Source organism: Sarcophilus harrisii, chromosome 2 (genome assembly GCF_902635505.1).
Source record: "Sarcophilus harrisii chromosome 2, mSarHar1.11, whole genome shotgun sequence".
Taxonomy (NCBI): Eukaryota; Metazoa; Chordata; class Mammalia; order Dasyuromorphia; family Dasyuridae; genus Sarcophilus; species Sarcophilus harrisii.
The window spans coordinates 477,148,921-477,174,003 of record NC_045427.1 but is presented as its reverse complement, the minus strand read 5'-3'; the positions used below and the strand labels follow the sequence as shown (position 1 = coordinate 477,174,003).

Below are 25,083 nucleotides of genomic sequence, written 5' to 3'. Positions count from 1 at the left end.
CTCTTCATTGGTTTCCCAAGGTCCTCTCATCCTACTGACAAACTTTTCCTTCTAATCTTTCAACTTGTCTTTGCTGTCTCTGGACTGAGAGGTTTAGTACTACCCCTGATTCAGAGGCCCAAGGCCCATTCCTGCTTTGCTGGCACTACTTCTGAGACTGGGACTGGATTCAGGGCTGTGCTGGCACAGCCTACACTAGAACTGCACATTGGACTCCCACTAACCTTTCCTGCTGGTCTTCTAAGTTGTCCAGATGGAAAATGTTTGACTCCGTCCTTTTCTGTGTTCTGATACTCTAAAATTTATTTAGAGTCATTATTTAAAGAAATTTGGAGTAATTTGGGGTTGAGCTCTGCAACTCCCTGCCTTTATTCTACCATCCTGGCTGCTCCACCTCCATAGAACAGATCTTCAGAGACTTGAAAACAATTATATTCTATTCCTCTCTCACCCCCAGTTCCTCCAAATTGGCTCTTCTCTTACCTAAATAGCCTTACTTCCTTCAATCAATGCTTATATGAAAAGGACTCAAGATCTTTCAACATGTAGATTACCCTTTCTAGGGTAATTGAGATTAATTAAATTTTCTAGGTTGTCAATGCCCATGCTAAATTAGATGGGCTCTAAGCAAGGTAGAGAAAAGCAGGACTATCAACCCTTTATTCCTGGAACTGTACCTTTCTTGAGATCACTTTGGCTTTTTATTATATCATACTATAGACTCATATCGAGTTGCAAACCAGTAAAACCCTTAGGTTTTTTTCAAACTGCTATTTGAACATTTTTTCTTGTATTTGTGAAGTCATTTTTTTGGATCTAGGTATAAGATTTGACTCTTATCAAGGTTAAATTTAATCTTTTTTAGGTTTAGCTCCCATGTTCTATTTTGTCAAAAAAAAATCCTTTTAGATCCTGGTATGTTACTAATTCCTTTAAATTTCATGTAATTTTGAAATTTATTAAACTTGACTTTTTAAAAATAAAATCTCCTTTATAATAAATGAGAATCCATTTTCTCTTCTTCTTCTCCCTCCCATTCTTCCTATTGGAAATGAAATGTGCAAAGTCCTGTTGCAAACATGGATAGCCAAAAAACAAATTTCCATGTTAGCCTTGTCCCCAAAATTGTCAACCTACAATCTTGAGTCTGTCCGTTCTCTATCAGGAGGTAGGTAGCATATTTTGTTAAAAGCCTTTTGGAATTGTGGTTGGTTATTGGGTTTATCGGAGTTCCCAAGATTTTCAAAGCTATTATTGTTATTCTATAAATTATTCTACTATTCATGCAGCTTCACCCAGCATCATTTCATACAAGTTTTTCCCAGATTTCTCTGAAATCATCCTTTTCATTATTTCCTATAGCATAATAACATTCCATCACTTGGATATACTGTAACTTTACTCAGCTATTCCCCACTTGTTGCACTCATCAAGTTTATGGCATCCCCTCAATGTTTGAATCTTTACCACTATACAAAGAACTTCAGCTTGACTTTTATACCTTTATCCATGTTATTAACAACATGGGCCCAAGTATCAATCCTGGAACCATTCTACTGTAAACTTCTTGCCAACCTGACATTAATGACAGTTGAGTCCAATCATTCAACCAGTTCCAAATCTATTTCATTGTACCACTATCTAGTCCACATCTTTCCATGTTTTCTACAGGAATAGCATGAAATACCTAAGCAAATGCCTTGTTAGAATCCAAGTCAACCACATAAGTAGAAGTCCTCTGATCTATTACTTGTCCAAAAATTTTTTTAAAAGGTTAGCCTGACATGACTTGTTCTTGAAGTTTTTTTTTTAATTCTAATAATAGCTTTTTATTTTCAAAATACACACAAAAGATAGTTTTCAGCATTCAACCTTGCAAAACCTTCTGTTCTAAATTCTTCTCCCTCCATTCCCCCACCTCTTCCCATAGACAGCAAGTAATCTAATTTAGGTTAAACATGTGCAGTTCTTCTATACATGTTTCCACAATTATCATGCTGCACAAGAAAAATCAGATCAAAAAAGAAAAATGAGAAAGAAAGAAGAAGCAAGCAAGCAACAACAAAAAGATAAAAATACTATGCTGTGATCTATATTCAATCCCTATAGTCCTCTCTTTGGATGCAGATGGCTCTCTTCATCGCAAGTCTATTGTTGAAAAGAGCCACATTCATCAGAATTGATCATCACATAATCTGGTTGCTATGTACAATGTTCTTTTGGTTCTATTCCTACACTTAGCATTAGTTCATGTAGGTCTCTCCAGGCCTCTTTGAATTCTCCTGCTGGTCATTTCTTACAGAACAATAATATTCCATAATATTCATATACCACAACTATCCAACCATTCTCCAACTGATGGGCATCCATTCAGTTTCCAGTTTCTTGCCACTACAAAGAGAGCTGTCACAAACATTTTTGCACATGTGGCTCCCCTTCCCTCCTTTAAGATCTCTTTGGGATATAGGCACAGAAGAAACACTGCTGGATCAAAGGGTATGAACAATTTGATAGCCCTTTGGTCATAGTTTCATATTTCTCTCCAGAAGAGTTGGATCAGATCATAACTCCACCAACAATATATTAGTGTCCCAGTTTTCCCACATCCTCTCCAATATTTATTTGATGAAATTTTGATGATTCTTTGATTTTTTTCTAAATGTCACTAGTCATTTCTTAATAATCATTTCAAGAATTTTGCTAAGAATGAAATCAATTTCATAGGCCTCTATGAAATTTCAGACTTCATTCTTTTCTATTTTTTGAAAATTGGCACAAAATTTATCCTTTTCGACTTCTTTGATACCTCTTCCATTTCCTACAATTGTTCAAATGTCACTCACCATGACGCAGCAACCATGTCTGCCATTTTTCTCAATATCCTTCTATGTCAGTTCATCTGGGCATGAATTCTTTCAGGGCAGCGTGGTGCTCTACTTCTATTTTCTTATTTATATGGTCTTTCAACTCTCTTTTAGCCTTTTTCTTCCTCTGTCCTTTACCTTATTCTTTGGCAGAGAAAACCAAAGCAGCATGGCTTTCCCTCTATTGTCTGCTGTCATCATGTCATCAAGCAGTAATCCTATTACCTTTATTGTTCCTCTTCCCACTTAGTCTAAGGCAGGAACCTTAGAACCCAGTACCCAGTGTATCAGTGTATCCTGAGAGATGTTAGGAGCTAGAGTCTGACTTTACCTTCTATTTATACTGTATATATCATTGTTGTTTGGTTATCATCTCACCCGTGGCCTCCATTAGAATGTGAATTCCTAAAAAAAAAAAAAAAAAAAAAAGAATGTGAGTTCCTTGAGAAGAAGATTATGTTTTTGCATTTTTTTGGATATTCAGGATAATACCTGGCATATAGGAAGTGTTTAGTAAATGCTTGTTAATGGACTGAATGAATGCATGACCACTGTGCAACCCAAGGGTTCTTAATTTGTGTGTGTGTGTCAGTCTCCTTCTCAAAATAATGTTTTTTTTTTTAAATGCAATAAAACAAAACTCACAGGATTGTAAAGGAAAACAATTATTTTAAAATAATTATCAAGATTTAAAAAAAAATTCATGGACCTATGTTAAGAGTTCTTGATAGTCAGGGCAGCTAAGTGGTGAAGTGAATAGAGCACCAAACTTGAAGTCAGGAGGACCTAAGTTCAAATGTGGCCTCAGATACTTAACACTTCCTAGCTGTGTGACCCTGGGCAAGTCTCTTAATCCCAATTACCTCAGCATAAATAAATAAATAAATAAATAAATAAATAAATAAACAAACATAAATAAATAAATAAAAGAGTTCTTGATAGTCTGACCCTTTAACTGCTGGGTCCAGAGTTAAAGCCCAGAAAGAGACATTACCTATCGGTAATACAGTAATTACAGTGAATCAATGGCAAAGTCTCCCAGTATTCTGTGGCCAATACTGGATTGCCTCAGATCATTCATGATCTTCCCTTCCACCTAAGTCCTTTAGTAGGATTGAGATGAACCAAGATGTTGGACAGTTTCTTCCCTTGTAAATCAAAGATTACAGAACACAAAAGGAGGGGCAGCTTTACTTGATCAAACATGCTACTTAACTCCTGATATAAAGGATACTGGTTGAGACAACTATTTTTTTGGATATGGCCAATACGGGAAGTTTATTTGTTTGATAATGCATAGTACTCATAAAAGTTTCCCTCCCTCCCTCCCTCTCTTCCTGCCTTTCCTGCCTTCCTTCCTGCCTTTCCTGCCTTTCCTGCCTTTCCTGCCTTCCCTTCCTTCCTTCCCTTCCTTCCCTTCCCTCCTTCCCTTCCCTCCTTCCCTTCCCTCCTTCCCTTCCCTTCCTTCCCTTCCTTTCCTTCCCTTCCTTCCTTCCCTTCCTTCCTTCCCTTCCTTCCTTCCTTTCCTTCCTTTTCCTTCCTTCCTTTTCCTTCCTTCCTTTTCCTTCCTTCCTTTTCCTTCCTTCCTTTTCCTTCCTTCCTTTTCCTTCCTTCCTTTTCCTTCTTTTTTCTTCCTCCCTCCCTGCCTCTTTTCCTCCCTCCCTTCCTCCCTAAAATTACAGAAAAAGAGGAGAGTTAAAATAGATGACTTCTAAGGTCCCTCCCAGGTCTAACTACACTGTTAATTAGCATAGACCCCGCCCCCCCAGCTTTGACTTAACAAGAAAATATGAGGCCCTTCACACAAGACCAGGCTCCTGTTTCTCTTATCAAAGCAAAACCAAGTGCTTTGAAGAAAGGAACCGGAGATATCCCAGATGCAAAAAAACTCCTTCGGGAGTTCATGCCTGAAATACTACATTGTCCCACGTGTTTTTTATTCGTAAAACCAACTTCTGGATCTCCTCTTATGGGAGGAGTTTGTGAGCAGGGCTGAGCTATAAACTGGCAACAACTTCAGAAGATGGGTTGAGTGGGTTCATGGAAAGATTCAAGGCTTGCTTCTGTTTAGACTGGGGCTTAGAGAGGAGTGGGGATCAAGCCTTCTCCTGGTTATTCTGCTCCTCCCACATTTTTGAAGAGTTGAAATCATCCAAAAACGTGCCTCCAGTTTACCCTTCCCTTCTTCTAGCCCTGTCTCATCTTTCTTTTATTTCTATCCCTTCTCATCTGTATTTCTAGTGCAGTACATTCAGGATATCTTTGGTCAGCATAATAGTCAAGCGTCTGTGAAGATGGGAAATGTCATAGGGAGCACCGTGCATTCCCCTAATTTTACAGATGGGAAAAGTGAGGCCCAAAGAGGAAAAATTATTTATCTACTTACATAGTACAGTAACTTTGGGGACAGAAGACCTAAATTCAAAGTGGACCTCTGACATGTGAGTTGGTCAAGTTACTTAGTCTCCCTCAGTTTCCTTATCTAATAAAAAAAAGGGGGGAAGGGTTGGACTAAATGGCTCTGGGATTTCTCTTAGCTTGGGAGCATGACCCTACAACCTAAGATAGGACATGATCTAAGTGGGAAAGGAGACCTTTTAATTTCTCACATTATATCTCTCATCTTACATTCCTCACCCTTTCCTTTTCATCTTCCCCATATTTGGATCAATATAATGACTTTGGTAACTTTGCCAAGAATCAGGTATAGTATCGATAACAGCTAATGCTTCTTTAGAAAAAAATTCATATCTGTTGTTTTTATATCCTCCTCATGTCTGAATATCTCTCTTAGCTTTACTTTAAGGATCATCCCTTGTAATGAAGAAGAAAAAAAGGAAAGAAAGAAAACAATTCAGTGAAATTACGCTAAAAACTAGCTCAGTTGTACAGTATAGGCAAAGTTCCTTCCAAACTTAGGGTCCCCTACTTCTGTTCTAAAGGGAAGAGCTGTATTTTTTCATCTCTTCTTTGGGAACAAGTTTGGTGATTATACTTGCACAACATTCAGCATTTGTTTGTTTGGGCTCTTACCATCTGAATTAAAGAACTCTTAGATTTATATAGTACAACTTTTATTGGTGTGGATACTAAGACTTAACCATCATTTCACTTAGTGAGAGTCAATGCTAGGATTCAAACTCAGGTCTTCATAGGATTATAAATTTAGATTTGAAATGGCTCTTAGAGGCTACTGAGTAAAACGTTCTCATTTTACAGATGAGGAAACTGAGGCAGACAGAGGTTAAGTGAATTTTTCAAGGTCATACAACTAGTGTCTGAGGTAGGATTTTAACACAGTTCCTCCCACCTCCAGTTTTCTAACTACTACATCCTCTTACTTCTCTTTGAATTCTCTCTCCATGACACAATGCTGTCTATCTTGAGTAGGAAAGGCCTGTTTCCTAAGGTCAAGCCACTGATATTCAAGGCTCAATGAAGAAGGTTTCTCAGCTAGAGCTTCCCTCTTCTCCCTCTGATGACTTTGGTTAGTCATGGGTCCAGTTAATTGTGAGTGTGGGCATGTTTGTGGTGTTGATTTCCGTGGCTCAGCTCTGACAGACAATTATTATTCCTCTACCTCTGGGTACTTCATGTCTCTTTTTGGTCCAGGTTGGCTCTCTGGCCTTAGAGTGACCATGATCAGAGATAATCACAATAAATCACTTTTAGACAGCCCTCAAGATTTCATAAAGCTCCTTCCTTCATGAATACCATTGTCAGTCTACATCTGCTGCTCCAGGAAGTTAGGTGACTTTCTCTGATTCAACACAGGTAGTAATCAACCAATAAATATTCTCTGAACTACCTACTATGTGCTAAGCACCGGACTAGGTACTAGGAGTATCAAGATAAAGAATGAAATACTCCCTCATCTATTATTGGTCTGAGTCAAGACTCAAACCTATATTTCCTGATTCCAGGACCTCTTTTCACTCTTGATCCATGCACAGAATATAAATCTGACAACATCTATTTGGGGCTATTTGAGGTTTTTTTACACTTGCCTTTCTTCTTTGGTTCTTATGTTTCAGGGATTACCTGGGCCAATAGGAGAACCTGGACCCAAAGGCAGTCGGGTAAGTGCATCTTGGCAGCATCCTGTGATAGATACTCTGATGATCAAATGGCAGTAGTGTGTGCTTGCTACTTAGGACTCAGAGCAGGATCTACAAATGGATGTGGCTCTTATCCCTTCCACTCAGCACAGCACCAAGAATGCCCCTTTGACTCCAGTTTCAGAGATCCTCAAGCACCTTCAGCTCTTATTTATGTCTCCCACTTGGCCATGAGCTGCTGCTCCTCCTCTTCCTCTGAGAGTCTCAGGGCTATGAGATTCTAGAGGGTTGGGAAGAAGGGCAGGGCATGGATTGAGTTGTGGCTTTCCAGAAAGCCTCTCACTTAAGCCAAGCACAGTGAGCCAGGAAGATCTAGGACTACTCCTAATGGCCCCATCTGTGGCACAGAGAGAATCCAGCTGAGGCCAGGGAGCTGGAGCCAGTTGCAAGTGATCTTACCGCCCTGTGGTCTTCCCTCCACCCCTCTCTCCAACCCCTCTCCCCTCATTCTCTCCCCTGCTGGGGTAATCAAATGAAGCAGCCAAGATGACTCATGTGAACAGGGTGTTGTGGAAGTTCTAATTGCCTGTAATTGGTGGCTACAGCATCCCCCTAGCTCCTGGTGAATGTCCACAGCCGAAATATTTGGGATACTGAGAGTTGCCTACAAGGTATATTGTCAAATAGTGGCTAGAAGCCAAGCATGGAAGCCAAAAGCCCATCCATTTTCTTCTTTTCTTTAAGGAATCCCTTTGTAAGCTACTACCATTTTAGTGTCGGCCTGTGAGAAACCATAGCAATCCCTGCAGAACAAAGCACCAAGTGCGTGAAAGAATGAAGCAATAGGAGTGAACATCGTGAGAGCCATACTCTCTCCCTGCCTTGCTTCTAGAACCACATGTGCTGCTCATCATTACGCTTCTTCTCCTTGGCTCTCAGGGCCCTGCTATCTCTTTCTGCAGACTATTCTCAACCAAACTGGATCCTTCATATATAATCCTGTGTAGCACCAGATCCAGATTCTGATGTTGCCTTTGTTACTGACTTACCATTGACACGATCCTGAGCAAACCTCTATATTTCTTTAGTCATCTGTAAAATGGGATTTTTAGTTTACCCTGATTATCTCCCAGGGTTGTTTCTACAATATCATGAGATATTAGATGCAAAATCACACGATAGACCAATGGTTCTCAAAGTGTGGTCCAGAGCATCCTGGGGGATTTCTGAAACCCTTTCATGGGACCTGCAAAATCAAATTTAGTTTTTAATTTCTAATGTGGTAAATATATGCAAATATAATCAACATAAACAAAAAGGCTTTGGACAGACCTCAATATTTTTTAAAAATATAAAAATACTGAGGACAAAAGTTTGAGAACCATTGCCCTAGACTGAATAGGGCTATGCTAATGCAAAGAGTGATGTTATCATTAGGAATTGATATTCTTAAGAAGAGGGAAGAGGTGAGACCGATTTCTAGGGATTCTAGAGCCAAGTTGGAAGGTCTTGTGGGACCTCCAGGAGAGGCTGGAGACAACCTGTTTCTGCCTCATTGACTCTGTCAATGGCCACTGAATCCTTGTCTGGGCTAGGCCTTGTGAGTAAACTCTTAAACATTTTCCATATGGTCACCCTGGCTGCTCTTGCCCACCACATGAGGGTGGGAATATGCCCAGTAGCATTGGGCACTTAGTCATCCCGTGCCCCTAAAGAGCAAAGTCAGCTGGTTCCTGATGAGCCCTTCCCCCAGAGCTGGGCTTTGAAGCTGCACCATTAACCCTACAAAATAGCTTTCATGTACCCCCGAGGAGGAGAAGCTGGGAACAGCTCCAGATTGGGTCCTCTGGACCGGCCTTAGTGCATATAGGGTATTTATTTGCAGTTATTGAATGGATATCAGCTGTTGGGATGTTTTACCAGGATGTTTATGGATGCACTTGAGGACAGCTTCTCACTTACCAGAAGAACTTAGGAGACTCCAAAGCAGACCTTTCCTTCCTGAGGCATTGATCCTGCTGGGGCTCTCCAGTCCCACAAGATTCTTTTCTGTCCAAACCCTAGGAAGACATGCTCTTGGGATGGGGCTGAGAGGGATGATAAGCCAGGGAAATTTGGAATAGATTTATGCTCTCCGTGTGGACAACATCTTGATGCCACATGCACATTGGAAGCTGAACCTCTGCTCGCTTCTCCGAACTTTGCTGAGAGGGTTCTCATGGTGGAGCTCTGGGCTCCTTCCAGAAGTGGCTTGAAGCCCAGGGAATGACTCTGTGATACATTGCTGATTGTAGCCACCAGTCATTAAAAACAAACCTGCTCTCCCCACTCCTTCCCTTCTGTGGCCCAGGAACAAGATTCACTAGGTCCTGTTTCCTCATAATGCTCAGCATGCATTCACCTTGGTCTTGCCCTTGGGATCCCTGCTGGGCTGATCAGAAAGGGGGCCTGGGTCTAAGTTACATGACTCACTCCAGAGCCAGTGGGGTATGTAGTCTGGACATGGAGTGCCAAGGGAATTTGCCAATTAATTAGAGAATTGCTCCTTTTGTGACAAGGTAGATGAGCAGGGTGAACTAGGGCATGGAGAAAGTATGATCTGTCTGAGGACAAGTTGAATCCTGATGTTGGAGCTAGACTTTAGTGTAGAGCCTTGCCCAACAGAGAAGGGGACAGTTCTGATTTCCCCTTGCCTAATCCCTATGAGATAGGACATCTCCCAGTTGACTCTAAGTGAAAGATGGTCCTCAAGTCCATTCTTGTTTCTTGGAGGAAGGAACCTCTTTCAGCATTGGGGTCTTGATGCAGCTGCCTTCAGTCCCCATCCTCTAGAGCTTAGCATGGCTCAAGTAGTCACTTAGAAGTGCTTACTGATTGACTAATTTCAAAAGCAGTTGAACATATACATATTACTACCAAAGCAGCTCAGAGTAGGGCAACCTGGGTGGAAGAAGAGCCTGGATCCTCATTGTGTGTGTATGGGGGGAGGTATCAGAGGGAGGAGAATGTAGTTTCTGTGTCTCCAGAAAAGGAAAGTCGGGGGTACCTGGAAGCAGGAGTACCTGAGGAGGGGGTGAAGAAGGCCTGTCAGTGCAGCAAAGAATCATGTGGGAGTGTCTCAAGACTATGAACAAATAGGGGTCAGGGGAAGATGGCTTGAGTGGGAGCAACTTCACTTTAAAAATAGCCTGTACTAAGTTCCTGCTATGTGCAGAACTATGGGCTATTCTTTATGGGGGGTAGAGAGAGAGGTATTAAAGGTGGTCCTTCAGAGGCTTCCAGTTTACTTGGAGTCTTGAGGTTTAAACAGACTTAGGGTTGGAAGGCCATTTAGTCTAGCTCATTCATTCTATATATTATAAAATTGAGGTCCATTAAAAATTACATGGTGGGATTTTCAACCCACGCCTTCCGATTCCTACTCCAGTGTTCTTTCCACTGTGCCACACAGTAATACTTCCATGACTATGAATAATTTAACACAAGTCAAGGGATGTCACCAGGCACAGTGGGGTTAAATGCCCAATGAGTGATACAGACAATGGCTGTGAATCTGCAGGGATTGGAGTGGATTGAAATAGATAAGGGGGCTTTATAGAAGAACTGGGACTTAAGGTGGGTTATGGAAGATGAGAAAGTACCAGATAGGACAGGAGGAAGTGGGAGGGTATTCTAGGCTGGCAGCACAGGAGGGATGTTTTTGGAGATACTCTGATCCATTTGGGAGGGTAACTGGAGAAACTCAAAAAAATCTTGAGTTAATTGGGCTTGGAGAAACTGGTTGTGGTTTGGGGAGTGGGGTGGGCATTGGAGGAAAGGAGATGAAGAAAAAACTTAGCAAGTTGGAAAGAGAAGGTCAAAAGTGTATCACAGTGGAAGTTCTTAGGAGGAGACAGGTCAAGGAGAAGGAGAGGCAGTGGGACCGCCGGCACATGCCCTCTCATCTAACCCCGAAGCAGGCTTCCTTTCCTTTAGGTCCCAGGAGCAGCCAGCAAGGGCACAACAGCCTCCTGCCTCTTCCCAGCCTGCCCCCAATCCCTGGTGTGAGGGTATGTGCCCTTGGACTACATCGTGGAAGCCAGCACCATGCAGTCCATGGGCATATACACTTGCCTCAAGGTTTATGTCAACGTGGAGCACCCAGGACCAACGCTGGAGGAGGAGGAGGAAGGCAGCCAAGATGGGACGGGTGCAGGTCAGCCTCCTAGGAACAACCTATTTGATTCTTTGTTTGCTCTGTCCATAGGGGTATATTGGTCTCCCCGGGCTCTTTGGCCTGCCAGGACTTGATGGAGAAAGGGTGAGTATCCTTCTGGAAATCCCAGTGTCCCATCCTAAGACCCTTCTCTTTAGCCTAAATGCCCAGGGCATAGATAACTCTAGGGAATAAGCAAAACAACTTACAATAGAGTTGAGAATAAAGAGGGAAAGAATGAGAGATGGGACTTGAGCTCTACAATTTGTTCTTAATGAAGAGTGGGCCCTCTTGGACTGGCTCCTAGGACTAAGATCTGGGGAAACTGTCACAGTCATGGAAGTGAACTAGAATAGTAGAATCCAGGAATATTAGAACTGGAAGTCACTTTAGGACATTGGCTATTAACAATAATAATAATAGCTAGCATACAGTGCCTGCTACTTACCAGGCATTGTGCTAAGTGCTCAAACAATCCTGGGAGGTAAGTGGTATTATTATCCTCATTTTGCAATTGAGGCAACTGAGGCAGAGATAAAGTGTCTTGCCCAGGTTCATACAGCTAGTCCTACAGAAACTTGAGCCCAAAGGGAAAGTCAGAGGCTCTTGACAAGACTCTTTGCACTTCAACTACCTCTTGTTTCTTTTTAGTGATTTCTACCCTGACATTAATTTTCTTTTTTTTCTGCTCATCAGGGGCCTCCTGGAGCTCATGGCAAGAGGGGCAAGATGGGTAGGCCGGTAAAGTTTTTCCTTGTCTATTATGCAGATTTTGTTGAATGAAACCAAACCATACCACAATTTAGTTGTTTTTGCTGAATTGGCAAAGTAGGATTTGTGGGAATTTCCCATGATTCCCTCTGGAGAGTTTTGATTTCTGGTCTATTCTGGGCTATCTCTCAGCTTTGTGTGTGTGTGTGTGTGTGTGTGTGTGTGTGTGTGTGTGTTGGGAGGTGGGGGAAGGAATGCTTTCTCTGTGTAGGTGTATTCATAAATGTTTCTCTTTTCCCAAGTCTGTGTTTTTCCTCCCTGTCTGCCTATATCTGCTTTTCCTAATAGACCATGCTGACTAATATGCAAGCGTAAGGTAACTCCAAGATGAAGGATAAAGACAAGGGAAATCAGGAGGGGGGTTTTCATGTAGTATAGTGTCTGAACTGAAGCTTGAAAGGAGCTAATCAATCATCAATCAACACTTATTAAGTGCCTACTGTGTGCCAAATACTGTGTCAAGTGCTGGGGGATCCAAATAAAAGCAACAGACAGTCCCAGCCCTCAAGAATATTGTAATCTAAGGGGGGAGAGACAACATGCAAACAAATATATACAAAATAAGCTAGATATAGGATAAGTAGAAAATAAAAGAGGGAAAGCACTGGAATTAAAAGAGAATGAGGAAGGCTTCCTTTAAAAAGGTGTGTGTGTGTGTGTGTGTGTGTGTGTGTGTGTGTGTGTGTGTGTGTGTTTGCATGTGCCAGGAGTCACTGTATGTATTGGGGAATAAGGTATAAGAAGACTAGAAAGGAGGGGACTGGATTAGGAAGGGCTTTGAATGCCAAGCAGAGCATTTTGTATTTACTCCTGGAGGCAATAGTGAGCCACTTAGAAGAGGAGAAGGGGAGAGGAGAAGTCATTCCAGACATGAAGGATGGTCTGTGAAAAGACTTATAGATGGGGAATGGAATGTGGAATTCAGGGCACAGCAAATAGAACAATTTGATTGGAACATAGGAAGGGAAATAAAATGAAATGTCTGGTAAGTTTGACTGAAGCCAGATATGAAGGGCTTTGTCAAATTAAAGAGTCTATATTTTATCTTAGATGTATTAGGGAACCACCAAAGCTTCTGCCATAGACTGCTAGAAAGAAGCTTAGTCATTTCTTCTTAATTTGGTTCTGTAAACTTGGGCAGCTGCATAGAATGAGAAAGCTAGGGTTTTTTTTCCTGCTATGGGAAATAGAGAAGGGACTGGGTATTCTTACATTTCCTTTTGGTGGTGATAACAGAAATAAGTGCTTCTTAAAATTATAGACTATGATTAATTAATATAATTAAGCAGGAAGAAATTTAAGAGATTATCTTGCCCAATCTCCTCCTTTTCCAGATGGGGAAACTGAGATCCAGAGAAAGGAATTGATTTGCTCAAAATCACATAAGTATTTAAAAGCTGGGGTCAGAACTCAGATCTCCTGATCTTCAAGTACCAAGAAGTTTGGGGTGTGGTTCTTGCCTTCAAAGAATTTACTTAAAATCTAGGAACTTGGCAACCCTGTGAACTCTTTTCTTTGCAGTGATTGGGAGAGAAAATTAGTACTTATCGAAGCTCCTTATCTCCTACATCATTGGGTAACTGGAGAACCTCTTTTTTTTGTCTTTTGCTTGTATGGCCTTGGGCCAGTGTCGTCCCCCCTCAGTGAAATGGACTAGATGCTCTTCGAGGTCTTTATCAGCTCTGACACTCTGACTCACCAACCAGATTCCAATAAATTAGGAAGCTTCAGCTAGATATGTTTTTTCTGCTTGGAATTAGCTAGTTTAGAGAGGTATATTCTCATACTCGGAGTATGGTCTTCTCAGTACATTCCAGCTGTTCCTCTCTTTTCCTATCATTGTCTGGGATATTTTTCCCAGCCATGATTTACATTTGCTGCTAGGATCTCTCCCTGGAATGTGAAAACAGAGCCTCATCCATCCTTCCTTTCCCCTTCCTTCAACACCCCCATCCCCACCCCCAAAGCAGGAACTTTCTACACTGGTGATCCTTTGGGATTAGATGGCTAGCTATTCTGTCTAGTCCCCATTCCACATAAAAAACCCTGGCTCTCCCATTATTATAGATTCCAACATACAGGAATCTGATTTTAAAATGTTGGAAGAGAGGGAGAAGAAAAGAATAGATTTTGTCCATTTCCTCTTGCATACCCTTTGGGAGATGTTTACCCCATTTTGAAAATCACTAAGCTAGATGGCTATTTTTGGCCAGTCAGCCAATAAATATTGATCAAATCTCTGTTATGTATTTGGAGATAGAAAAAAAGCCGAAAAAAAAAAAAAAACCCAAAAAACTATCCCTGCTCTCAAAGACTTCACAGTCTAATGGGAGAGACAATATGCAAAAACCAACCATGAACAAGCTATTTACAGAAAAAACTGGAAATAATCAAAAAAGGGAAAGCAATCAATTAATCAGTAAACTTTTATTTTAAAAATAGATAGATCTACAGATCTTTTCATATCTATAGGATTTATGACTTTCCTGATTGGTTTCCCCAACTCCATCTCATTCCACAAATTTGCATTTGACAAACACTTAAAAGGTGTCTACTCAATGTTTTATTCTATGCTAACAACTGGATTTGGCTTCTGTTTGAGTAAATGAAGGGCTCTTGAGAAAGACATGGGTCCACTGGTAGGGGAGATGCAAAGAGAGACATTAGAGAGAGCCTGGAACTGAGAAGCAAGAGATAGGAGCAGTAGCCATCTGTGCAGCTATCTATCTCATCATGTGACATCAAACAAATCTGATTTTTTTGATTTGATTGATTGATCCAGATGTCAGTTTCTTCATCTATAAAATCAGAGAAGTTATTCAGCTGATCCCCAAGGTTCCTCTCAGTTCTGAGATTCTCTGAGTCTACTCTGAGAGAGAATGATCGCTACTGGCAGGGCTCTGGTGTTCTCCCTCTTCCCCAGCACTGACCACAGTTCTGCTTTAGGCGAGAACGAGCCCAGAGCAGATACTGGAATGGACCTGCATTTTCCACATTTGACCACAGTTATCCCTGCCTGACTCCCATGGAAGCGCTGACATTGGGATTCCGGGGAATTGGGAAGAAGGGAGGGGAGAAGGGAGGATTTTTCACAGATGATATTGTGTGTTTCAATTCTAAGGACACAGGGAGGAGAAGTTCCTCTATTTGGATGAGAGGAAGTAGTTTCCTTTCTCCAGGGATGATCAATACTGTTGCTTTTTCCCTCTCCATTCCTTGGTTCATCTAAGTCGTCACTCCTCCATCCTCCATTCTCCCCTCAGAACCAAACTAAGTTTTCTCTTCAAAATGGGAAATCACCAAGTTGAATATGAGACTGAAGGAAGCTGTGCTATTAATCATAATTGTCATAGTACCTTAAATAGAGTATGCATTAGGGAGATTTTTATTGTTGTGAGTGGCTGCTGGGAGTAGTGGGAAAAATGTGATTGTGAGGCCAGACAAGCATATAGGATTAGCCCTTTAACCTGCTTTGGAATCTTGGGTGTGGAGTATGGGCTAGTTCCTTGAAGGGCCTCGGAGTCAGCCATAGTCAGGATAAATTAAAGTTCTTGGTCTTTAGGGGGAGAAATGAAGGAGACAGACTGCCATGAGACTCGCCAAAGATGTATCCTGAATTCTCCAGTCCAAAGTCACCAACTTCTCTGCCCCAAAGTGACTCTGGCCTTTCTCACCCCACTCTCTAATCCTTGCCTACAATTATCTTAACACCAAACATTCAGCCAGCATCAACTGTGAGAAGAGCCATTTATCCAAACATAAGCTAATAGAGCCATTGTCTCATATCGAATAGATAATTAGCCTTAAGTGCTCTGATGTCTCAGATTCAAGTACACCTTTTCAGACTTTCAGCCCTCTACCCTTGGGCAAAATGTTTGTAGGAATCATTTTCTTTATCTGGGTTGTGGTTGTCTTATTCATGGGATTAGTTTATTAGCTCTGATATCCTATGTCCCAATTCTAGCTCTGAGATTCTGGGAAAGGTGGGAGTGATGGAGAGAGGATTATACTTGGAATCAGAGGGCCTATGTTTACATCCCACCACAGACATGGTGTGACCTTGGAAGTCACCTTTCTGTGCTTTAAGTTCCTCATCTATAAAATGAAGGGTTGGACTCAATGACCTCTAAGATCTCTTCTCTCTCTAAAGCTATAATCCTATAATCCTGCTATGATGATTTGTCTGCAGTAAGAATCAAAGGAGATGAAACAAAGTTCTTTTGGTGGCGTGGAGGGAATGGGATGGGACTAAACTTGGAGGATTTTGGACTGGAGTACCTGGACAGATGAGTTGCCTTTTACAATTGTTGCTTTCTCCCTTCCTGTCTCTGGGCTCAAGGTCTCCTTTTTCATTCATCCAGAGCCATTCCAGACCATGGAAAATATATTTTTATAACTGACCACATAATTCTGTCTGATAAGATTTTGTGAATGAGTAAGACAGTTTGGGGACTGAAACAATCCATCTGGGTCGTTGGCATAGAACTCACCAGAAAGTCAGGGCAAGTCCAGCCCTGCTCTTGTCTTCAAAGCAATTGGATGGCTATCAAGTATACAGGGTCCAGCAATTGTGTGTGTGTGGGGGAAGGGAAGGGTGTTCAACCTTGCTGCAGAAAGATTAGCCATGTACCCACCCCACTATCAAGATCCATGATATTTCTTGTATAGGATTCTCCCTTATCTGAAGTGCCTAGGGCCATGAATCACCATTGAGGACTATGAAAATAAGATTTATTTTTCCCCAGAAAATCAGCTTTAATAACTAGCAAATCTATTTTATTTGTCTCTAACATGATTTAATGTTTTTACATCATTTCATATCTGTAGATTCCAAAATGAGGTGATCAGAATAGCCCTGGTGTAACTTTGCTAGGCTCTGTGAAATTTACGTTCTTCATAGTATCTGAAGACCAAAAAGAGTCTTGCAAAGTTAAATTCATTCCCCTATAGTAAGCCAGTCATGAGGGTCAAAACCCCCAACTTTGTGGTAAAATATGAAGGCAGTTAGAGGAGAAAGGGTGTCATTTAAGAGAAATTTGTTTTTCTTCTTACAGTGTGAGTTTTGGAATTTTTCATTAATTGTTAGTGAGTAGAATAGCTTGGGGGTTAGGGATTAATTGAGTTCCCTTCTGACAAAGTTGGCAATTAATCTTTTCCCTAGGAACATTCCTATTGATTAATAACCTCCCACCTCCACCCTCTGCATACTTGTACTAATCAGTCTTTTCTAGGTTTGGGATGTTTGTTTCATTTAGAAGGCATGGACATCAAACAGTTTGGTTTAGCATGAGCATGATTTGTCATCCTTCCCACTAGAGTTAAGTCATAATTTCCTGGGAGCCAGAGAACCTATAAGGAGTTAGGATACCCCAGATTATAATATAAGGGAACAATAACTTGCGACTTTTCCTTCTATAGAACAGTTCCAGGATTTGAACCACAGACTCATAGAATGTCAATTCCTAATAGAAACTTAGAACAGAGAGTCCAGAATGTCAGAACTTGCTGGACCCTTAGAACACAGTGTTAGAATTGGAAAGGGCCTTAGAACAAAGAATGTCAGAGCTGGAAAGGACCTTAGAATTCAGGATATTAAAACTAAAAGGAAAGCATGGATCATAGAACATTACAACTACAAGGGACTTCCAAAGATCATCTCTTCTAACCACTTCATTTTACATATTTTCCTCATATGAAGTCTAAAGCAATTAATTGACATGCCTGCAAGGTCATCCAGTGGTTAGTGGCAGGAATTAGAATAGATGAGATGTCTGTAGCCTTATAAGGTTGAGACTTTTTCAGGGTCACACAGCTACTAAGTCATAGGGCTGGAGACAGGATCTGGATTTTCTGCATACTAGGCCATTGCTCTTTCCACAGTATCAATCAGCATTAAAGTGGCAATGGGGAGTAATGCATTACTGTCCCACTCAATCAGGGCACTATAACTGCATTTTAACAGGGCCTTTAGAAGCCAGTATCTAACCCAAAGGAGCAACTTTGGCAGGGAATTAAGACCAGTTGAAGAGATATCTGAGGGCAGATAGGTATTCTGAAATCACACTCCCTCATATATAGTAGGTTTGCTTCTCAGACATCTGGGGAGAGGGGCTAAGTGACCATCTAGAAGCAATATGACTCTAGCCTAAGAGCTAAAAAGTTTTCTCTCTGTCCCCCAATTAAAAAGGCTTGTCACTCTAACCTCTTCAAAAACTAAGGGAAAATTTGAATTTTTGTTCCCCCAGACCACGGGCGCCCAAGGGAAGAGCGGGTCTACCCATGATTGTATCTTCTGTAGAAAAAAAAAAAAAGAAATATGTTATGGTTTTTTAATGAGGAATCCAGGTTTGTGGTTTTTGAGAATCTTGGCTTGAGGGTCTGGCAAGATTCCAAAAAGGCTTCTCTTTCTTTGTAGCTTTGCAGATGGGAAGAAGCAGGGGACTTTGTGAGGCCTAATGTTCCTTTTCCTTTATCCTACTGAGCAAGCAAATGTCCACTTGTTTAGATCTTGTTTGCTAGCTCTGGTTTTTGGTAGTAAAATTATCTCAGGCCATGTAAAATGCGATTTCTGAGAGGAGTTTACCATGAAGCCGGGTGGACATGTAACTGGGAGTGTGCTCTTAAGAACTCACATGTTCAGCTTGTACAGGCTAAGCAAGAACTGAACTTATCTAGTTATTTATAGTGTGAAGTCAGGAAATCTGGATTTTCATCTTGGCTCGTCTACTATCTAGACTTTGAGTCATCTTTCATTTCTCTGTGTGTCCTTTTCCTCATTTGTAAAATGTTACTATATTAGCTTTCGTGTGTTCGTGTTCTCATGTTCTGTGATCTGAAAGTCTATGTTCTTATATTCCAACTCTGACATTCTCTAATTCTAGAAATGAGACGTCTTTCTGAAGTCACATTTTCCTAATGAGTAGAAAATGCTGGTTCTGGAGCAGATTTTCCCTTTGGGGCTGTGGGAGTTGTGGAAAATCTTTTGCTCCCTTGTAAAAACATGGAAGGTTTCACTAAGAAGTAAGCCCTTTGAGGACAAGAGTTTTGTTTTTGGCTCTGTATCCACAGCATCTGGCCGGTGCTTATTAAATACTTAAATTTGATTAATTGATTGATAGACTCATGTCATCTAGCCTGCAACTTACAGTCTAGAGAATTAGTCTGGTCATACTGTCAGCAAATGGTAAAATATTTATTGCTTGTAGATCAAATCAGTTTTTTTTTCATTCAACAAGTATTTGTTAAATACCTACAATGTGCAAGTCCTATGCTAAGCTTTATAGAAGATGTAGAGATGAATGAGGCATGATCCATGCCCTCAAGGAGCTTACAGTCTAGAGAGGGGGAAAAAAAGATACTTATACATATTAATAGCCTATTTTATACAAGACCCTGTACTAGGTAACATGGGAGATGTAGAGATTAATAAGAGATTGTGCCTTATTAAGCCCTCAAGGAGCTTACAATATAGTGGGGAAGATAAGATACCTACAAATATCAGTTAAGTACTGTGTACTCTGTACAATTCCTATACTAGATATTGTAAGTAATGCAGAGATAAGACATAATCTCTGTCCTCTATTACAATCTATCAGAGGAAGACATGACATGTATATAAGTATATAAATAAAATATAAAATATGTGATGGTTTTCTTGGAAAGGCAGCCTTAGTCTCAGTTGAAATAAATAATTACTCCAAAATTGCAGCGAGCTGGTAAAAATGCAAACGTTTATTTCTCCTTCCAAATTAGCCCGGTTAGTTGAGGCCTATCTCTCTGCCTGGCTCCAAGAGATCTTGCAGCTTTGTCCTTGGCTTCTGCCTCTGCTTTCTTCAGCCTCCAGCCAGCACCAAGTTGGAAGATGCAATGAATCTCTCTGTACCTCCAGTCAGTTCCACCTGAAGAAGTAACTTCAAGCTTCAAAAGTTCCCTATATTTATGTGATCTCCCAAAGGTTAACTCTACCTTCTGGAGGGAGAGGGATTCTGGGTTATCTCCCAGAGTGCTCTCTGGTCATAAGGAAGGTGTGAATTCAGATATCTCTTTCTAGACCCTGAATCTCCCAAACTGTGAACTCCATTGAGTTCTTAGAGCTCTCTAAAGGTGTGAACACAAGCATTGTTTCCATCAGTTGTACTTAGTACCTAGTTCAAGTTCTGGCCCAAAATATCTTCTTCTAAGATCAAATCAACTCCAGTGTCTTAACACTTTGTAAAGAAATGTCTTAACACTTTGTAAAGATTCCAACAAAAATAGAACATTATGAATGCCATAGGAGTGATATAAGCTTTAAAAAAGGGTATGGACTTTGATTTTTTAAAATAAGTTTTATTGATATTTTCTATTTCTTATCTCACCATAGTATCCCATGTATCCTTTTCACTGCCTTCCCAAAGGGCCATCCCATATGAAAAATAATATATATTTTAGAGAGGAAAAAAGATCAGCACAACTGATTGATAAATTGAAAAAGTCTGAAAATATATGCAATATGTTATATCTGTGGACCTCCCGCCTCCATGAAGGGGGTAGGTTAGTGATATCTTCTTATAGCTCTTCATCCAGATACAACTTGACCTATATATTTTTGTCATATTTACTTTTGATTTTTTCATGTACTGTTTTTATTTTCATTTTTATATTGTTGTTGTCACTGTGTGCATTGTTTTTCTTGGATCTTATTACTTCACTCTGGAACAGTTCCTATTAATTTTCCTATACTTCCCTGTATTCATCACATTCATAATTTCTTGCAGCTTAGTAATATTCCATTAAATTTATGTACCATATTTTGTTTAGTTATTCTTCAATTGATGGATGCATATATTGTTTCCATTTCTTAGCTATCACAAAAAAGTACTGCTATAAATATTTTGGAATATAATGGGACTTTTTTTCTTATTGATGGCTTCTTTGGGGTTTAAGCCAATAATAGAGTCTTTGGCTTAAACTGACATTTTTAGTCAGTTTATTTATCTAAACAGATTTAGTTTATTTGCATAACTCCACATTGCTTTCCAAAATGATTATACCACTTCATATCTTCACTAACAAGGTATTGGTGTACCTATCTTCCCACAATCCTTCCCACATTGACTGTAGTCACTTTGTCATTTTTGTCAATTTTCAGAATGTGAGATGAAACCTCAGAGTTGTTTTTATTTGCATTTTTCTTATTTGTGATTTGGAGAATTTTTTTCATGTGGTGTTGAATACTTTGCTGTTCATTTTTGAGAACTGTTTTTCCATATCTTTTGACTATTAGAGAATGACTGTTATAAATATAAATGTATACATATATATAGTTTATATATAAGTATCTGAAATGCCAAATCTTTATCAGAGCAATTTGATACAAAGGTTTTCCCTTCTTAACCCAAGATGTATCAATGTTATCTGTGCAGAAGCTTTTCAGTTTCAAGTATACCAGTAACCAGTTATATTTTATCTTTTGTATTTGCCTCTCTTGTTCATTTAAGGATATATCTCCTACACACAGCTGTGAAAGGTATACAATGTGTTTCTCTTCCAGTTGTTTTAGAATATGATTTTTAATATTAATAAGATCATAGATCCATATAGAATGTATTATGGTGTGTAGTTTAAGGTATTGATATAAGCCTAACTAGAATGCTTTCCCGTTTTCCCAGGAGTTTTTATCAAATAGGGAGTTTTTCACTAGATAATTTGTTTTCCACTTTATCAAACATCGAGTCATTTAGCTCTATTGTTTCTGAATCTCCTTTGTCTAATTTGTTCCATTGATACATCTCTTTTTTCTTTAACTAATACCAGATGGTTTTGATAACTGCTGCTTTATGGTATAATTTGAGGTCTGGAAGGTCTATTTCCTCTTCATCCTTACTTCTTTTCATCATTTTCTTTGATATTCTAGATTTGGTGTTTTTCTAAATGAATGTTGTTAATATTTTATCAAATTCTGTAAAGTTTGCCCTTGGTAATTTGGTATGGCATTAAATATGTGAATTAATTTTGGTAGTATTGTCATTTTTATTCTATTAGCATGGCCTAGCCATGAGCCCTGAAGATACCTCCAACTATTTAGGCTGTTCTTTATTTCTTTAAGGAGTGCTTTGTAATTGAATCTGTATGTCTTTTCTGTTCTTTGAGAACTTGATCCTCTGATATTTTGTGCATTTTGTAATTATTTGGGGTGGGATTTCTCTTTCTATTATTGTTGTTTGTGCTTTGTTATTATTATATAGAAATGCTGTTGATTTTTGAGGATTTATTTTGTAGCTTACAACTTTGCTGAAGTTGATAATTTTCTCAATTAGTATTTTTGTTGATTAAGTTTTGTAAGAAAACTCTAATATCAGCAAATAAGGGATAGTTTTATCTCTTCTTTACTATTAGTACTCTCTTAATTCTTTTCTCTTGTGTTATTGCTGTTGCTAGCATTTCCAGAACTATATCAAATAATAGTAGAGAGAATGGGCATCTTTGCTTTATTCCATATTTACTGAAAGAGGTTCTAGGTTTTCCCCATTGCATATGATGCTTGTTTTTGGATACTTTTATGGTATAGAGGATTTCTGACTGAAGTGGTAAGGGAAAATGGCATTATAGAGAAGATAGAATTTGATCTGGATATTGAAGGACAAGTAGGATTTCAGTAGACAAAAATTTTGGGGAAAGCATTCCAGGGGGATCAGGAAAGCAGAGGGCATATTAAATGACTCAGTTTGACTGGAGGATGAAAATCATACTGAAATGGTGAGAAATAAAGTTTTTGAATGCCGAAATGAGACTTTTTATTATAGATCATGGAAAGCCAAGCATTAGATATTTTGAGCAAGGCAGTGAAGTGATTAGAACTAGACATATAGAAGATTAATCCAGCAATAATACATAATTAAATAGGAGGGAAAGAGACTTGGAAGCAGAGACACTATGGTAGGAGGCTATGGTCCGGCATGGAAATGAGGAGCCTGGTCTAGGGTAATGGCAGTGGTTCCAAAAAAAATGGGGTGGACGGGGAAGAGATGACCTAGAGAATCTTAGAAAGCACCAAGCAGGTTGTGACTTGCTCAGGATCACAAAACCAGGATGTTTTGAAGGAGGCACTTAAATCCAGCTTTCTATCTGCTCTGCCATGCCTTACTCTCTCTGCCGTGATTTCTAAATGTTGCCTGAACAGACACCTAAAAATTTTGTGCCAGAAAGATGGCAATGGAATAGAAGGAATAAAGTGAAGAACAGTGTGCTCACTTAAGGATGCAAGACAGTCATATGTTCCTAGGATTAAAGAAGTCAAAATATCCTCAGGAACAGAAAAAGGAAATATTTGGGGGATTGACCTGATTCAACTCAATCTACCCAGTATATATCAAGTAGCTACCATGTGTAAAGTACTGTGCTGGGTGCTAAGGATATAAACCCCAAAATAGTTTTTTCTTATGTTCTACTGAGTTTGGAGGAAAAGAACTCGGGATACAATGTGCACAATGAGGAATGCACACAAAGTACATGCAGAGCAAGGTCAAGTAATCACAAGAAGTATGGAAAGGGAGATTGATGGATGCTAGGGACTCTGTGGCCAAAGAGGGGGGAATGTATTACAGACACATGAGATTGCCTAGGAAAAGGCAAGGAGGGTAACTGCTGGAATGGGAGGAAATAATAGGCAAGTTTGCATGGGAAGAAAATTGTTTATAAGTAAGACTAGAATGATAAGTGTTGAGATAGGGATTGATTCTTTTTTTTTTTTTTTATTTAATAGCCTTTTATTTACAGGATATATACATGGGTAACTTTACAGTATTAACAATTGCCAAACCTCTTGTTCCAATTTTTCACCTCTTACCCCCCCCACCCCCTCCCCTAAATGGCAGGATGTCCAGTAGATGTTAAATATATTAAAATATAACTTAGATACATAATAAGTATACATGACCAAAACATTATTTTGCTGTACAAAAAGAATCAGACTCTGAATTATTGTACAATTAGCTTGTGAAGGAAATCAAAAATGCAGGTGTGCATAAATATAGGGATTGGGAATTCAATGTAATGGTTTTTAGTCATCTCCCAGAGTTCTTTTTCTGGGTATAGCAAGTTCAGTTCATTACTGCTCCATTAGAAATGATTTGGTTGATCTCGTTGCTGAGATAGGGATTGATTCTTAAATGTTAGACTATAATTTTCCCTTGAGTTAATATGGTGAAGATTTTTTAGTTGGGGAAGGAGTATGTTGGAGAAAGGAATGGTCTAGCTTGTGTTTGGGGGGGCATTAATCAGGAATGCATATGAAAGATGGATTGGAGAGTCGAGAGGTGGAAAAGAGGAAGAACAATTAGCAGCTTATTACAGTAGTACAGATGAGAAGCCCATGAGGGCTTGAACTGGAACAAAGCCTATATGAGTAGTGGGAAGGGGGACAATGAATCTACAGTAAAAGAGGAGCTATCCCACTATTTCCAATGTTGTGATCATTCTAATAAAAAGAAGGCTAGAGTTTACATTTGATCTTGATAAGTTTAATTTGGCAAAATAGAAGATTGTAGGAGTTGAGTTGGAGGGAAGGAATAGAAACCTACTGAAGCTGTTTGCTGGAAGCACTTTTACTTCTAAACAATTGATATCTTAATTAATTGAAACATTAAAATTGTCTTAATCTGCTCATATATAGAGGTCTCTGAAGGAACTTAACATAACACTTTGGTTAGCTCAGTTCCATTTCCTAGAAATTTTTTTTTTTTAAAGCAGTAAAACTCATTTTCTTTAGAAAAAAAAAAAACAAAACACTAGTACTACAAAAGCACGATTGCCCCTAATGTAACTTTCACCAAATGTAGATATTTTGCTTATTCTGAATGCAATCTCTTTTCATGTTAGTCTGACTTAGGAAGGCTTTACAATGCATGCATGTTGTTCCATCACTACAATTAAGCATTATTGAGATCGTGACAGCTGAATCCAAGTGGACCAATCACATCAAGCCCCTCAGCCTGCTTGGTGTGGTGTTAAGCCACTGCTGGATGTGGCCATTATGAGTGGGGCCAGCCAGACTGCCTGTGTCAAGCCCAGAAGCTGCTTCTGTCTAAGTAAGGTATGACCGCTCAGGCGCATTGAGCACCCAGGCCAGATGCGCACAGCCAAGCTGGGAAATGGGCCAGAGGAGCATCAGTCTAGGTCATATGTCTTCTTCTGGGCTGCACAGGCATTTCTGTTA

The 25,083-nt window shown here is 39.8% G+C and overlaps 1 protein-coding gene across 2 annotated transcripts in view; it reads left to right on the top strand.

Moving 5' to 3' along the window:
• The window catches only part of COL27A1 (collagen type XXVII alpha 1 chain), a 241,862-nt gene that overhangs the window by 72,072 nt on the left and 144,707 nt on the right, over positions 1-25,083 (top strand). For both annotated transcript variants that reach the window (XM_031954623.1, XM_023494250.2), the window contains exons 10-12: positions 6,899-6,943; positions 11,169-11,222; positions 11,814-11,858. In XM_031954623.1, the coding sequence (XP_031810483.1) occupies positions 6,899-6,943; positions 11,169-11,222; positions 11,814-11,858 (144 nt within the window). The remainder of the gene's footprint in view (positions 1-6,898; positions 6,944-11,168; positions 11,223-11,813; positions 11,859-25,083) is intronic.